Source organism: Acanthochromis polyacanthus, chromosome 8, assembly GCF_021347895.1.
Source record: "Acanthochromis polyacanthus isolate Apoly-LR-REF ecotype Palm Island chromosome 8, KAUST_Apoly_ChrSc, whole genome shotgun sequence".
Classification (NCBI taxonomy): domain Eukaryota; kingdom Metazoa; phylum Chordata; class Actinopteri; family Pomacentridae; genus Acanthochromis; species Acanthochromis polyacanthus.
In genome coordinates, this window is record NC_067120.1 from 15,439,327 (window position 1) to 15,454,542 (window position 15,216).

The 15,216-nt window shown below is 44.9% G+C and overlaps 2 protein-coding genes across 4 annotated transcripts in view; one reads left to right on the plus strand and one right to left on the minus strand.

Moving 5' to 3' along the window:
- The first annotated feature begins 504 nt into the window (after positions 1-504).
- Positions 505-9,557, plus strand: LOC110964623 (ETS transcription factor ELK3). The gene is made up of 5 exons (XM_022213400.2): positions 505-840; positions 3,326-3,534; positions 3,867-4,646; positions 6,374-6,496; positions 8,779-9,557. The coding sequence occupies exons 2-5, from the start codon at positions 3,328-3,330 to the stop codon at positions 8,875-8,877; spliced, it is 1,209 nt and encodes a 402-aa protein (XP_022069092.1). The 5' UTR covers positions 505-840; positions 3,326-3,327; the 3' UTR covers positions 8,878-9,557.
- An 86-nt stretch (positions 9,558-9,643) lies between these two features.
- LOC110964620 (cyclin-dependent kinase 17-like) overlaps positions 9,644-15,216 on the minus strand; it is a 41,019-nt gene continuing 35,446 nt past the window's right edge. For 2 of the 3 annotated variants that reach the window (XM_022213396.2, XM_051951875.1), the window contains exons 8-17: positions 14,379-14,473; positions 14,130-14,192; positions 13,729-13,852; positions 13,438-13,558; positions 12,809-12,906; positions 12,554-12,659; positions 12,069-12,111; positions 11,784-11,874; positions 11,552-11,629; positions 9,644-10,971 (exon numbers count right to left, since the gene is read on the minus strand). In XM_022213396.2, coding sequence (XP_022069088.2) covers positions 10,934-10,971; positions 11,552-11,629; positions 11,784-11,874; positions 12,069-12,111; positions 12,554-12,659; positions 12,809-12,906; positions 13,438-13,558; positions 13,729-13,852; positions 14,130-14,192; positions 14,379-14,473 — 857 coding nt within the window. In that variant the 3' untranslated portion in view covers positions 9,644-10,933. Of the gene's footprint in view, positions 10,972-11,551; positions 11,630-11,783; positions 11,875-12,068; positions 12,112-12,188; positions 12,408-12,553; positions 12,660-12,808; positions 12,907-13,437; positions 13,559-13,728; positions 13,853-14,129; positions 14,193-14,378; positions 14,474-15,216 lie in introns of those variants that run through there. The other variant, XM_051951876.1, reaches the window with a different exon arrangement.

Sequence of the window (15,216 nt, forward strand, 5' to 3'; positions counted from 1 at the left end):
CACTGTCCCTGTCTCCATAAATTTCTTGTGCAATGCACGAATTAAAGGACGTGATGGTGGATCTCTTCCATAACTTAGTTCTGTAGTTTCGCTGATTCTGCACATCCGACTTTGTCTCAATAATCCATGATGTGCTTTCTCTTGAGGAGTAGCCATTTTTTTTTAGGGTTTCGTTTAACTGTACCTCTTTCACAGATTGCAATAAAACAAATCTGGTAAAGATATCTTATCAACTGCCTTTGTAATAAATTCTTGAAATTGTAAAGAGACTTTCTGGACACCCTGTATAAGCGGTTTCCACTAAATACAATTCACGCGTGTACAACTGTGAGTCGAGAAATATAGTTTGAAAGTAAAGCATTCTTAACCCTATTGGACATTCATTCTTGCGTCTTTATGGTGTAGATGCGTAATAACCACGAGACTTCTTGTAACGTGTGGCAATGGAGGGGTTTGAAGTAACGAGGCGTACATGAAGGCAGCACCGTAGCCTGCGGGGCGGTGATGTCAGTTTAGGGGCTGTAGGAGTTTGTGCAGCGCCATGTGTGCCGACAGAGAGTAGGCCTGCTGCTGGCCGTCAGCGGGCAGGCAGGCAGGCAGCAGAGGAGGGAGGAAAAGTGTGTTTACACAGACGGCAAACTGCCTGGGGAATCGTAGGGGAGAGGAAGTCAGCCGGCTCTGTGTCTGCCTGCTCCAACTTCCTGCTCAGAAAAAGAAAAAGCCCAGGATCCTATTTCAGTCCAGCACAACCGTGTTAGAGCCGGAGTAAGCATGGAAAAACAAGGAATCACACAAGCTGCACCGTAGAAGTTCAGCGGAGGGAAAACGCCGAGATCGCAGGTAAAACGCAGAATGTCCTGACATGTTTCTATGAACGGCGCTTTGTTGGCCGGTCGGCGGCAGCTAGAGACGGGAAATGAGGCACGCTCGGTGCCGTTGGTGAGCTCATTTCATTGGAAGTTTTGTTAAACTCCTCTGGTCGGGTGTTTGTTTCAGTTCCTCGGGGCGAGAGCTCGACTCGGACACGTCTTCAGGTCCGAGCAACATCTTGAAAATGAGTCAGTGGGGCAGAATAATGATCCGGAGCTCCGTACGTAAGAGTTAGCGCAACTTTACAAGATAAGAAAAAAATAGAGGGGGGGGGCAGATGAGGAACAGCACCCGGAGACTGTGACCGCTGCTTGGAGATGCTTTTCTTATGGGTCCCTGTTGAATTTTCCACCGCCTGCGAACAGGAAGAGAGCAGATTTAGTCATGGCTAAGTAATGTCTGCATACACCATCTAATCTCATTAGGAGTTTCCGTTCAGCCAACACACTGGATGGCTTTGTGCGCACAGCGAGACTCCTCAGGCCGAGCATCCGCAGAAAGGCTCCTCATCCCCTGCACTAAGCCACCACAATACTCCTGACATGTTCCTAGAGAGATGTCTGCCGGGCTAAGAGAGACTCCAGTCACCTCATTGTTTGGTGAAGAAGTGGGATTAATCTCTGTGGGACTATTACTGTGTTACACTGTATTTAATAAGTCATACATGCATCTACGTGTACATATAACCTGACAGCACACCACACTGATCATATTGTGCATATCTAATGCCTCATATCCACTGTTTATCCTTTACTTTATGTCGTTTTTTATCCAGCACACTTCTATTACATACAGATTATTCTATATCGTGCATACTTCCATGCACTGCATACTTTTAAAACTATTCCACATTACACTTTTGCTGCTTCTTTTGCACATCTGGTTACATGCTAAACTGCTTTTCCTTGTCTTAGTACTACACAGTCCAATCTACTGAGGTCTGTAGGAGGCATTCCTAACCAGCAGTATCCCACTGTGCTATTTGCAGCGTTCTGCAAAGGTGAATGTTTATAAGTCACACTGTCCTAATTGCACACCCGTCAGCTCAACGGCCCAAGCTCCACTTCAGCTCCAAAGTGTCTCAAAGCCACACCGAAGGCTGGGTTCAGGGCAGGTTAAAGGGTGGAGCCGTGGAAAAGGGGACAATGATTTGATCTTTTCACCCCGGCTCCCTGTGGGATTTTTGTGGGAAGTGTGGCAGAACCGGGGAAACGCTCCCCTGCTGTGGGATCCCCTCTCCTCGCCGTTTGTCCTTGAAAGTAGAATGGGAGGAAGTCCTGAGTCTGACAGGTTTGTAGTTTCACATCGCAGATAGAAAACTCAGGGGATAGCTCGTGTCGGAAATTAGTCCAGCCCTCTGTCCGAGATACGAAAAGCTGCTCCACTATCTTTGCTTTTTAGTCTCGGACACTTATCGGCCCTCACAGATACGACTGAAAAGATCACGAGATGACAACATAGTCCTGTCTGACAGTGTCCGACGTTGACGTCATGAAAAATATCTATATTTTGGTTACAGACAGTCAATATCAGACTCAATATGACAGCATACAAGACTTCCCATGTGTGTTCGAGTTTGAATTTTCTTCATTTTTGCCCGGTTGATCGTGTGGCTGATTAATCAAGCGCTCGTTTGATGTTACAGCCGGTGAGGACGGAAACATCCCCCCCTCTCATTAATATGTGTGCTCTTAGCAGGCAGACGGGAGCTTCGAGGCTGCACATTCCTCTATTAGAGGAATAACCCACCCTGGGCCCGTCATACTTCCTGTGGAGCGAGGGCCAGGTTGAACCGCAGCATATTTCTGGCTTGAGCTGTTGTTCCTCCTTATATTTTTTTTCTCTCCTGCTGCTGCTGCTACATTACACTATACTCTTTAAAACACACTGTTCTATTCATCACCGGTCTACTCTTCCTTACTCCACATGTTAGAGCTCCAACAGGCCGTTCCCTCTTCAGCCGGTAACCTAATTTAGTCTGCATGCAGCAAAATACACTGGCAAGACAGAAATGAGGGAAAAGGCATTTAATTGAGATGAAACGTCGGCTTGTCTTGTTCTAAACAGTCTCTCTGGCTCTAATGGAAGCTAGTTAACACAGAAATGAAACAGACTGTAATGAGTAAAACAGACTCGAGTACAAAGAGCCGCTGCTCGGCTTGTTTCCCTCTGAGGTTTGTGCTTATTCTGTCACCGTGGCATCTGGCAGGTACTACACATGCAGGTAGTTTTGGTGCTTTTTCACTGCGAGCTGATGTCTTGGAGTGGTGCTGTTCCATTTTTGTCTTGTAGAGGGAAAAAAGGGCCACAGGAGAAAGACCTCCATCATCGTCAACATCATATGACGATTTTTAAAAATATCCGCTAAAAGCTTTGATGTTGCTTCTTTTCCACCAGTGTCAGATTTTCTCCGCTCTTCTCCCACTGGTCTAATCATCTGTGTGTCTTGCTGCAGGTATGGACAGCGCCATCACTCTGTGGCAGTTCCTACTGCAGTTGCTACTTGACCAGAGCCACAAGCACCTGATATGCTGGACGTCCACGGATGGCGAGTTCAAGCTCCTGAAGTCAGAAGAAGTGGCCAAGCTGTGGGGGCTGCGCAAGAACAAGACCAACATGAACTACGACAAGCTGAGCAGAGCGCTGCGCTACTATTACGACAAGGTGAATTCAGCTGGGCGTACTAGTCCAACTAATCATGACACTGCAGCTGTTGTAACCGATCGGACATGAAGGTTATGTGAAAGGAATGCAGTGTCGTGACAGATTCTTTGTTCTTCTGTTTAAAGCCACAAACTCCCCTGATAGACACTTCCTCTTTCTCATCAGGCTCACAGCAGAGCTCTGGCTGTGACGCAGCGCTCAAACAAAAAACTGTTGCAGTGTGACAGTGTGGCCTTTATTAGACTGAAATGCTGCCCTGTGATCGTTTGTTGTTTTTGTGTGTCGATATTCGTTTGCTGGCAATAAAGCAAAAGTGTCGATTTGTTTTACAGAACATCATCAAGAAGGTGATTGGCCAGAAGTTTGTCTATAAGTTTGTGTCATTCCCTGAGATCCTCAAGATGGATCCACAGGCCGTGGAGATGGGTCTGGCTTCAGGAAGGTTTTCCCTGCAGGACGGAGAGGCCCATGAGCTGGAAGTGGAGGAGGAGGAGGAGGAAGAAGGGGAGAAGGAGGCCCAGAGGAGGACCCTGGCAGCCCTGGGGGCGCAGCAGTGTCGAAACGACTACCTCCGCTCAGGTCTCTACTCGTCCTTCAGTATCAGCTCCCTGCAGAACCAGCCTGAGCTTCTTCGAGCTCTGCGGGAGCGTCAGGATGAGCCACGCTCTGTCATCCGCTTTGGCACCAACAGCAGCGAGAGGAGCTCCCCTCCCTCTGCCAAGCCAGAGTCCTACGTCTCCCCCAGGCCATCCAAACACCCCTCTCACTCCCACTCCCCGTCCTCCCCGCACACCCAGCCTGGCCGGAGCTGGAGCCCTGCTGCCGAGGAAGACGAGGACTCTGACCAGGGCGCTCAGCCCCTCAATCTGTCCTCTGGGCACAGGGAGCGAGCCCAGCAGCCTCCTGAAAAGAGGAGCAGCAGCAGCAGAAGTAGTTGTACTAACAGTAGTGGTAACCAAGGAGATGGACTCCCACCAAAAAGCAAAAAGCCCAAAGCTCTGGAGATCTCCGCCCCGTCCCTGCTGCTGGCCGGGAGCGACATCGGCTCCATCGCCCTCAACAGCCCAGCGCTGCCGTCTGGCTCCCTCACTTCTGCCTTCTTCGCTGCACAGGTGAGAGCTTTACCTGAACAATACACAACTTCAATTCCCTGTGGGCAGCATGTGGATGCCAGAATGACACAGTTTACTCACTCGTTTTTAGGCGTGAGTCAGATGGCTTACAGCCTTTAAATTGTGCTTATGTTTGTGATTTGGGGACCAGTGACTCATTCATCTAGTTTCTTAAGGTGCTTTCCAGACTTTTGCCCAACACATGCTTAGATAGAATCGGTGATACATGGTACGCCCTGAACACATCTACGATTCCACCGAAACTTGCTTCATCTCTGTCTAGTCGTGACATGTTTACACACCTCACTGCTCCCCTTTGACAGACTGCTCTTATTTCTGCTCTCAATAATTCAACACAGACCGGATCGTGTCACACGCTGCCAGCCACAGCTGAGGTACACAGACCCCAGTAATGATCAAACCTCAGCAAGACAATAATTGTGTGATGCTATCAATTCCTGTCTCCCTCTGAGTAACGGGATGACTGGTGTGGAGTATGATGTCAGTGTCCATGAAGCTCTCAGAGAGCAGCCGCAGACCTCAGAAACAGCCCAGTTTGTGTTTGTGGACACACTGCTGCTGCATTTGTTTAGTGGTCACTTGAGCCAAACAAATAACAAAGAAGGTATGATTTTAGCCGATGCTATGAAGAAGTTTATGCGTATTCTAAGACATATTCATACTAATGAGTCAGTCAGTCTGATATTCTTGATACAGTTCTCTGGCGTGTGAGCCAACGTTACTGCCAAAATGTGCTGCAAATAACAGACCTTGTTTAAATACGTGTACACTCAAACTAAACCTGAGACATCCCACTGTAAGACAAACCCTTCAGTTTTTACAGTACAGTTTTAAGAGTGTTTTCTGCCCAAAATTTTAGAGCCAATTTCATCGAGCCGTAACATTTTGGGGTTATGGCAAAGATCAAAACGAACCAAGGGCTCTGCCGCAAGCATCAACTGCCATTTAATTATCTATTTTAGTTAATCGTGCGTTTACGTTGGAGTTGTTACAAAGGAAAGTGACTGCTGCATCAGAGGAGAGGTTCATCCACACGTCGGGGAAAAGCATTAATGCAACATTCGCTCCGTCTGTCTGTTTATGAGTGCACAAAAAAAAAAAAAAAACGAGATGAGAGGAAAACAAGCGATTTACAGAAATCTTCTGCAAGTCCAACCTATGAGAGGGGGGAAGAGGCCCTAAGTGATGCCATATGCTCCAATAATTCCATTAATAATGGGAGCAGGGCTGGGTCCCTCCGCAACACTGGCTCACTTCTCTGAGGTGACACAGGGGAAAGTAGGGGGGGAGGGGGAGAGAAGACCAGGGGGGGAAGAGAGAAAGAGAGGGAGAAATTGATTTCATATGTTTTCTCTCTTGTTGGTATTCCAAAGTGCTCGAGGACCACTGCCGACCACCTCCCCACCCCTCCCTCAATCAACAACAACCGCCCCGTCCTCCCCCCCACCCACCCCCCACCCCTCATCACCCCTGTATTCTGAGGGAGAAACCACAGACTTCCTTCCTGCTCCATCAGTTTGTTTTTCCAAACGCCAATACGCGTCCATTTACCATTTCAGCATGTTTCACATTACCAAAGCCCTCAGAGCGACGCTCTCCGACCAGTGGGTCTTGGCGTTTTTCTTTAAAAAAAAAAAAGTCTTCACTGGTTGCTCTTATTTATATGAAAATCTCCCTCCCTCTGTGTCCTCCCCCCTTCCTCACAGACTCCCTCGGGTTTGCTGCTGGCTCACAGTCCGCTGTTGTCAGGCATCCACTTCTGGAGCAGCCTGAGCCCCGTCGCTCCGCTCAGCCCCGCCCGGCTGCAGGGCCACGGCTCCCTGTTCCAGGTAAGAAACACATGCAGGTGTGGACGGCACGGGCTGAAGACAGAGGGACAGAAATAGGAGCGGATGTGAACAAAAGGCGTACTCTAACAATCGGCATTTACTGGAAGCCCTTTAAAGCAGAGGAGGAAGTTGTGAGGTTGTAAGGAAGCTGTGCATGCAAAATTAGAGCGGCTGTGAAATCCTCACTCCTCCCAACGGTTGTTAAAATCAGGCAATTAAAGATAACGACAGAAGTTGTTACATAAAGAAGTTAATCATTTTCCTAACCATTGAATGGAATCATCTTTATCCCATCTATACATTATCATAGCTACTCTATTATGTGCTTTAACCCTTGTGATGTCCTGCCGGTCAAAATTGACCCGTTTTAAAGTTTGAAAATGTGGGAAAAAAATATAGATTTTCACAGTGAAACTTCTGATGCCCACATTTTCAACATTTTCGGGAAAACTCTGAACATTTTTGGTGGCAAAAAGAAATGTTAAAAATATTCCTTTTCGCTGGATTTTGGTTGATTTTTACGTGAATGTTCTTAAAGAAAATATTAGAAGTTTTACTGACATAATCACTTTAGATATTTTTACAATTTTTTTGGAAGATTTTTACTCATTTTTTGAAAATATTTACAAGAATTTTCTTGCCAAATTTGGGGGATTTAAAAAAAAAATAAAACTTCAGGGAAATTTTAAAGGAATTATTGGAATTTTCTTCCTCAAGGTTTTAGGGAGTTTTTTTAGCTGAATTTTTGGATTTTTTTCAGACAAGAAAACAATATTTTTTGGTGCCCGTAAATGAGAACAACAGGAGGGTTAAAGGTGCCAAACTGTGACGCTTTACGGCAAATTTGTGAAAGTCTCACACGTCTCCCAGTGTGTTTCACTTTGTCAGCTTAAAACACTGCAAAGATTATTGATTTCACCATGACTGTATTATCCCTGGTTTTAGCTCTGTTCTAAACGAGTGTAGCCCCTTCAGAAGGAGGACTCTCTCTGCATCTGTGGTTACATTTCAGTATCTGTACTATCTAGTACACAAGCAAAATAAAAACCATTCAAATTTACTTGGAATGAGACTGTTTTAAAAGGAAGTTTGTGAGAGCAGAGCACAGGTGAGATGCAAACAAAAGGAAACAGCAGCTGAGCTTTGGTTTCACTGAAGCACAGCAGGAAACACGAAAACACAGTAACAGCCAACCAGTGCTTGTTAACCGGTTTCAAATCAGTGTTAAAGTTTCCATCATCTCTGAATGCCTCTCAGCGTTACAACTTCCAGAGCTCTAACCAGTGGACATACGATCGAAGCTAATGGTAACGCTAGCTGCAGAATGCGCTACGACTTTTCCTATTGCTGTGACATTACCATCAGAAACAGAATTAATGCTGGGAGTGCACGAGGACTCTTGTGTTCACTCTCACAGCCAACAGCAGAACATTTGGAGAGCTTAGCTCCTCTCTGCGATGATTCAGAATTAGCAGAAGCGGCTTTACAAAACAAACAAACCAGGTGGACTTAGAGGCAGCTGGCAGACTCACCTGGAAGCAGCAGGATTATGCAAATATTCAGATGGATGACTGCTGGTTTGTGGCGATACGTAGCTCAGGTCAAGTTCTTACTTGTAAAGCTGGGAGGCTATCTAAATGTGAGGGGGTTTGAGTAAATGTAAAACATCCTTCATATCTTAGCAGCTTTAAGTTTGTACCTCCAAGTTTATAACAAGCAGAAAACACAATAAAAATGGATTTTCACCATATGGCACCTTTCAAATTCAAGCCTGATCTTAATTCAGTAGAATTTGTTTTTCCAGCAAGTATTTACTCGACTGGAAGCATATGCAGAACTTGAAAACAAGACGTTCTTGTGATTTGCAAAGTAGCAGACGCCAGTGGTTGTGAAACTAGTTGAGACTTAGTAAGCAGGTCCTGCAGAGGTGTCCTGTTTCAGCGCTTGTGAGAGGGAGAGGAAATCCTGTGAATACTTCCTGTTTGAGCCCAGGGGAGCCAGTCTGAACAGGGTGGACTGGTTTGAGAGCTGCTCCTCATTTATGAAAGACACACACACACACGCACACACACACCGTACCGGATTCTTTGTGTGCAAATAATGTTGACTTCTCCTTCTGTTGTGGAGTTACAGGAGACAGAGACGAAAAGGAAGAGGCACAATGAATAAAAAAACAGGAAACCAGAGCAGTGACAATGCTGCAGTTCCTCACCGGAAAGCAGCTTTCATTGAGCCTCCGTCCCCTCCCCGCTAACTCTCAACCCCTTTCTCTTCCTCCACAGTTCCCCAGCCTAATCAACGGACACATGCCTGTCCCCATGCCAAGCCTGGAAGGAACACCCTCCTCCCTGCTCCTGTCTCCCACCACCCACAAATCCTGATCCAGGGTCTGCGAACGGCGTCCCATCATCATCCATCTCTCATTGATAGTTTTCTCACAGCCACTGTCATCAGCAGCAGCGGCGATCTCGTTTGTCTTGTTGTCAAATTACTATTCAGAAAGAAAAAGTCCTACGCGACAGTATGTGACCTCACTTTTTTGCACTTGAGTTGCTTCAGATTCTAGTGGGTGAAAGCACTTGGTAAAAGCCATACGCCGCGATGTCTGTGAGACGTCTGGCTGTTTGTGATAAAGTACAGCACATTTCCACATGACCCTGTCCACGACGGGCAGAAGCGACATGTAGCTAGCTATAAAAGGCTAGCCAGCCACTCATTCTGGTTGTTTTAATCTTGTATAAAAAAACAAAAAAAAACAAAAAATGTATTTCTTCTCCTTAAATGTTAATCACAATGTGAAACCGGTTGTTTCACCTGCGTGGTATTGTATGTAATGTATGCACTATGCTTCTCAGATAGTACCGGCTGTGCCTTGTTGTCTTATTTTTTTGCTCTATTTCTAAATCTTTTAATGAAGACGAGATTTCAAATCAACGAAAACCTTTGTAACACTTGTTCTTTTTTTTATACTGGACTTGGTATACAGTATGTATTCTGTATATTTTTTGTATTGTGAAGAATGTCTTGTTGTTTTCAATAAACAAAGCATTGAATGCTTGAATACAGTGTCTCTAGAGGAAACATTTTACAGTCGCTGAAACAAAACCATCCATGCATTAAAAAAAAAAAAAAAAGCAGCTCATGTGATTTCTGTTTAAACTTTAGATTTAATTTTCTTTACTCTGAAAAAAGCTCAAATATGGGAGGGCATCTGCAATGAAATCCCACACCAATAACAATTATCCACAAATAAAGTTAAAGAATGTCATACAAAACATGTCTTGTAACACTGTTAAATAGACTGTGACTCAGATCAGATTCACTAGGGGCAGGACTACAGCTAGTGCTTCCTGAATTAGGAGTTCAGTGGCCGTGTGCTTCCTCATACAACAGAGCAGGCATGCAACACAACGATGGAGGCAATCCAGAAAAGAATAGATCCATTTTTACAGTCGATGAAGATGGGAATGGCAGACAGGAGAACCATTTGTAACGCACAACGGCGATTGTTGCGATTCCAACACTGGGAACTCACTTTGTACCTCCTGTTACTAAAACCAGAAGAGAAAACGTGTCGGATTAAGGTGGAAAACAAACAAGGACGAGGATGCTGTTAACTGTACTTAAATATTTAGGATTTCTGAAGTATTTAGGAGGTCCAGCTAATCCTGTAATGCCCTTGTTAATAATTCTATGTTGCCTTTTTTCCCTGCATTTGTTCATTGGTCACGACAGAGACCGCAGCATCCTGGAATGATATGCCAGCATCCGGCAAAAATGTGTTGCTTTCTTGTTTGTGTTTTTTTGCGCAGAGCTTGGCAGCACTGCTCTCACATTAGCCTCCAGTCAGGACAAAATGATCAGTTATTATATCAAAGCTGGCCTCGAAAACCTTCAGAGCAAATGGTCACAAATGATTTGTGCAGCCGAGTACAGCACCGTGGCAACAGACAGAACATCAAACCCCTCTGAGCTGCTACAGAAACATCCCTCTGTCCGTGTGCCTGGACGCTCCCACACACATCGAGGAGCTTTGAGGTGGAGTTTTACGTATGAAAATGAAAACAATGACATAAACATATCACTAGAAATACCACCACTTCAAAAAAAAGTAATTAAAAATCTATACACATTGCATGTATTCATTAAAGTGACTGAGCCAGTTAGAATTCTAGACAGTAGTTGGATTTAGCAGCAAATTCTCTTCTCAATAAATATAGATGTACAGTATATAAATGTCTCTTTTGAGCCAGGTTCAAGCCAAACCTGGGAGGAGGAGGAGAGGGTCGTACTGTGGACAAATTCCCCCAAATAGTTTTGGGGGGGAGGAGTGATGATGGTCATGATGTTCCACGTCAAGAGGTTACTGATCCGTTGGCAAAGACTGTACAGAGATCGGAGATCTTTCCCAAATAAAAAAAATTCAGTCCAGAGATTTTAAAACAGCATGCTTTGTCTTCTGCTCTTTCCATTTCCTGGAGAGAGAAAAAGAAAAAAGCAGGAATTAAACAGCTGTGGATAACCCTCAGACACCATAGAGAGAGTCTAAGGTTTGGAACTACAGCTCAGAATACTTTGGGGGGTTATATAATCTATTTCATGGCATATATTTGTCACACTTCAGTAAATTGACTCCCTTTAAAGTCAAGGCTAACAGCAATGAATGACTGACTGTACAGAGAGCTATCGATGGGTTACTTTTGATACAGAAAATTTGTGATCACTATCAGGCATCTTCATTTCTAATATCTCTAAGCAGATTTACAGATGGTCACAGTGGGTCACAGATGATGAAATGCTTAAATATATTATACTGCATGTGTGTTTGATTTAACCGAGTCGATTCTAAGAAGCACTTGTGTTACCTTTGACTCGAAATTCTGTTAAGCGCCTTAACTGCCTCCACGTGTTCAGTGTCACAGTCGCTGCTGCTGCTGATCTCGCTGATAAGCAGCCAGATCAATGACGACAAAAACATGCATTTGTCCTTTTCAACTCAATGTCTTTGCCTCTCCCCCCAACAACTCCCCCCCATCTTGACTCTTTATTCCTCACCTGATTCGGGGTACGATGAGTTCCGGTAGCCAGGATCTCTCTGCAGCTGCACCTCCTTCAGTGTGAATATGGATATGTCTGCCAAACACACAGAGTCACTCACATGTTGCCAAATGAACAGCGTCTTTGTTGAGGTTGAAACTGATCCTCACTGTACACTGCAACATCTTTCAAGTTGTACCTAGCGGAACCTGCCAAGTCTGCATTACTGCATCACTATTTCATTACTCACTCTCTGGCAGCGTGTGCACACGTGGCCCCAGACTCCTGAAGTATGGCTGTCTCATCGCTTCATCGGCAGAGATCCTCTTTTTCGATTCATACTGAAATTTAGGTCAATAAAAGAAACTTAGCACCATTAAAGAACACTGGAAAAAAAAATGGGGTCAGCGGTGTGTGATTGTGTTGGCATGCCTGGACGCGCTTCTTTCCAAAAATACGGCCCTAACATAGCTGCAAAATGTGTCACGCTGCTTTTAACATCGCAGTAATTCCTGGCAGATATGGTGAGACTCACTTTTAGGAATGACATCAGCAGGTTGATTCCATCAGTGTCCAACCTGCAGAAAAAGGGGGAGATGGGGATGGGGGGGGGGGGGGGGGGGGCAAGAGGAAGGGGAGGGTCAGTAAGGTGGGGTGACTCACAGATGCTGGCGAGTGTAAGGAAGGAAGCAGAGTCAACTATTCCACAGGATTTCCTTACAGGAAGAGACAAAGAGCACACACTCCTAACTAAACAAACCAGCAATACTAATGTCTGAGTCTAAAAGCTAAAAAGCTCCACATGTCAGCTGTTCTCTTATACCTGGGTCTCATAAGGAATATCTGCTCATTCCCATCTCCGATGATTAGTGGACTAGCAGGAGAGATGAGGGGCGTTAAGAATTATAAAGATTTGCAATATAAATATCAGGAATAAAACGAAATGACATAGTAGAAGTCGCAACAACTGGTGGAAATAGACAGAAACACGACACTAGAGCATGAATATCCCAGTCTTACCTGGGTGCATGATTAATGAGGGGCTGTGCCTTGTACTTGGGGAACTTGTAGGACTTGAACTCGTCGATGGAGGATATTCCAGGCCAGCTGTCTTCTGTGGGAGTGCCTGTAGAGGGACAACTCAGAGTCAGGCTTTAATGTGCCAGCTGGAGGGGCTTTTTACGCTGCCACGGGGGCAACATGCCAGGGGTAATGTGATTAAAGGCTCATATTTAAGGGTCGAGTGCGTCCCTGTCAGCAGGGGGCAGCACTAACCTAGCAGCCTGAAGATGAGGTGCAGCTCATCCTCCACCGTGGATCCTGGGAACAGGGGCCTCCCGGCAGCCATCTCATAGAATATACAGCCCACACCCCTGACAGAAAGACACACAGGAAGCAGAAGGTCATAAAGAGACGACTGACTGAAGCTTTGATACCTCAACAGGTCTTCTGTATCTAAACTCCCACTAACTTCCTGAAACAAACTCTTTGAATTGAATATTTACACATCAGTTTCAATCTGCCCAACAAATAAAACATCTGAGGAGGAGGCAGAGACTAAATGAAGGAAGCAGCAGGACACATTGAAGTTTGGAGAAACCATTCATGGTTTATGATTGCGTGTATTCATTAGCAGCAAGTGCCACATCAAAGTCTCTTTACTGCAGATTTGGACACCTGCCTGCTCATAAGAGTCCCAGCGATGCGAAAACGCGCCAAACATCTGCGCTCATCCCACAAACCACTGAAGTGGCTAGAGATGTAAAATAACACATTAACAAATTCCTGAAAGCAGTTATATTTGCCTGCACCTTCCCAGCAGCCATATGGAAATAAAGTAGCCAGGAGTCTCATTAGAGTATCCTAACAGTTGTAATTACCCCTGTTGAGCCAGGCCCACTCACCACATGTCTATCTGCGTGGAGTACTCAGAGGAGCCCAGCAGCACGTCGGGAGGCCGATACCAAAGTGTTACCACCTCGTTAGAGTATGTTTTAGTGGGCACAGACTTGGCCCTCGCTAGGCCTGTGGAGCAGAAAATATGGGAAATAAAAAAAGATCCAACAGACACACTCAGAAGAAGCTCATGAAATTCACATGAAGGGTTTTTATTTTAAATTGCCTAATATTCACCAGCTTTTAAAGAAATGGCTCAGTTCTATCACACAATATTATTAAAATATGGAATAACTGACCAAAGTCAGCCAGTTTGAGTTCTCCTCTGTCATTGATGAGCAGATTCTGAGGCTTCAGGTCTCTGTGGAGAACTTTCCGTCTGTGACAGTAGGCCAAACCTCGCAAGATCTGGAACAGAAAAATCTGAGGAGAGAGATCTGAAATTAACTGTGGATTGCAGTTTATGGCAATTTATAATATTTACAAATCACCATCTATTCCAAAAGATAGTGATGTTTCAACAAATGCATCAAGATTGTATATTTTAAGGAAGTCTTGCCAAAATAACCACAGTAGTTCATTGTCTACACTCCACCACCAGGGGTCACACTAACAGTGTTTCTGGCACTGACACCAGCAACCACAAAGTCTTGACAGTTGATGAAGGTGGCCAGGCCAGCAGGCTCCTGCAGAGGCTCACCTTGACATTCTGCATGCTCAGGATGTTCCCGCAGTCATCCATGTACTGCTTAAGGTCTTTGTCCTAGAAGAGAGGAAGGGCGTTAGAGTAAAGGGGCTACAGGCACAGAAACTGCAACAGTTGGAAAGCAGGCTCTACTCTGCAGAGGGTCATGAATAACAATTATGCGAAATGCATAAATTTTAGCATCACTGAAGAGGACAACATGAGTCATGCTGGAGGTGAGGGCAGAGGTTCGGCTGGTCTCACCAGGTATTCGAAAACCAGTGTGAGCGACTTGTCTGTGTGGACGATGTCGTGCAGCGTCACGATGTTGGCGTGTTTCAGGTCCTTCAGTAGAGACACTAAGAAGAAGAAAAAGAAGACAGTTCTAACAGCGAGGATGTGACTCCACTCAGCTCATTCTCTTTCATCTTTTTAGATTTTTTACTCTGAGCGATCCAGCTTCACTCTGATCAAGTCAGGGGAAGTACATTTATTCATCTTCAAGTCTTAGAAAGAAGGTGTCAAATTTAGACAGAAAGCTTCCGTATCTTAAACTAATTAAGAAATTATCAAAACAGAACAACATGCTGCAAACATCACTCTCCGGTAAGGTCACATTAACTTTGCAAAACACAAGAAAAAACTGATCCCACTCACCGAAATAAAGGTTGTGTTGTCACGGTTATATGTATGTAAATCAATATTGAGCAAAGCAGTTAAAATTGAATTCAGCAGTGTAATGCTGTGCTAAACATGGTGATGAAGCACACTTAAATAATTAAATTCTGCGTCACCACACAGTGCATCAGTGTTTCTACGGGCTGTCGGTGCACATCTGTGCTGTCAGTGTTGCACAAAGATGAACTCTAAACTATGATTCCACCTCAGACAGCAATTAAAGCAAAAAAAACAGGCTTGGATGTCACTTCAGAAGCTGTGAGTGGAAGGAGCGGATATTAGTGGGAAGTAATATAACTTAGCATGTTGGTGTTGTTTCCTATAGTTTGTGTTACGCTCTCATTCCAAACTAAACACAATGAATTTCTCTTGGGAGGCAGGGGGAAAAGTGCAGGCACTCTGGGAGAGTTATTTACTGTTATGT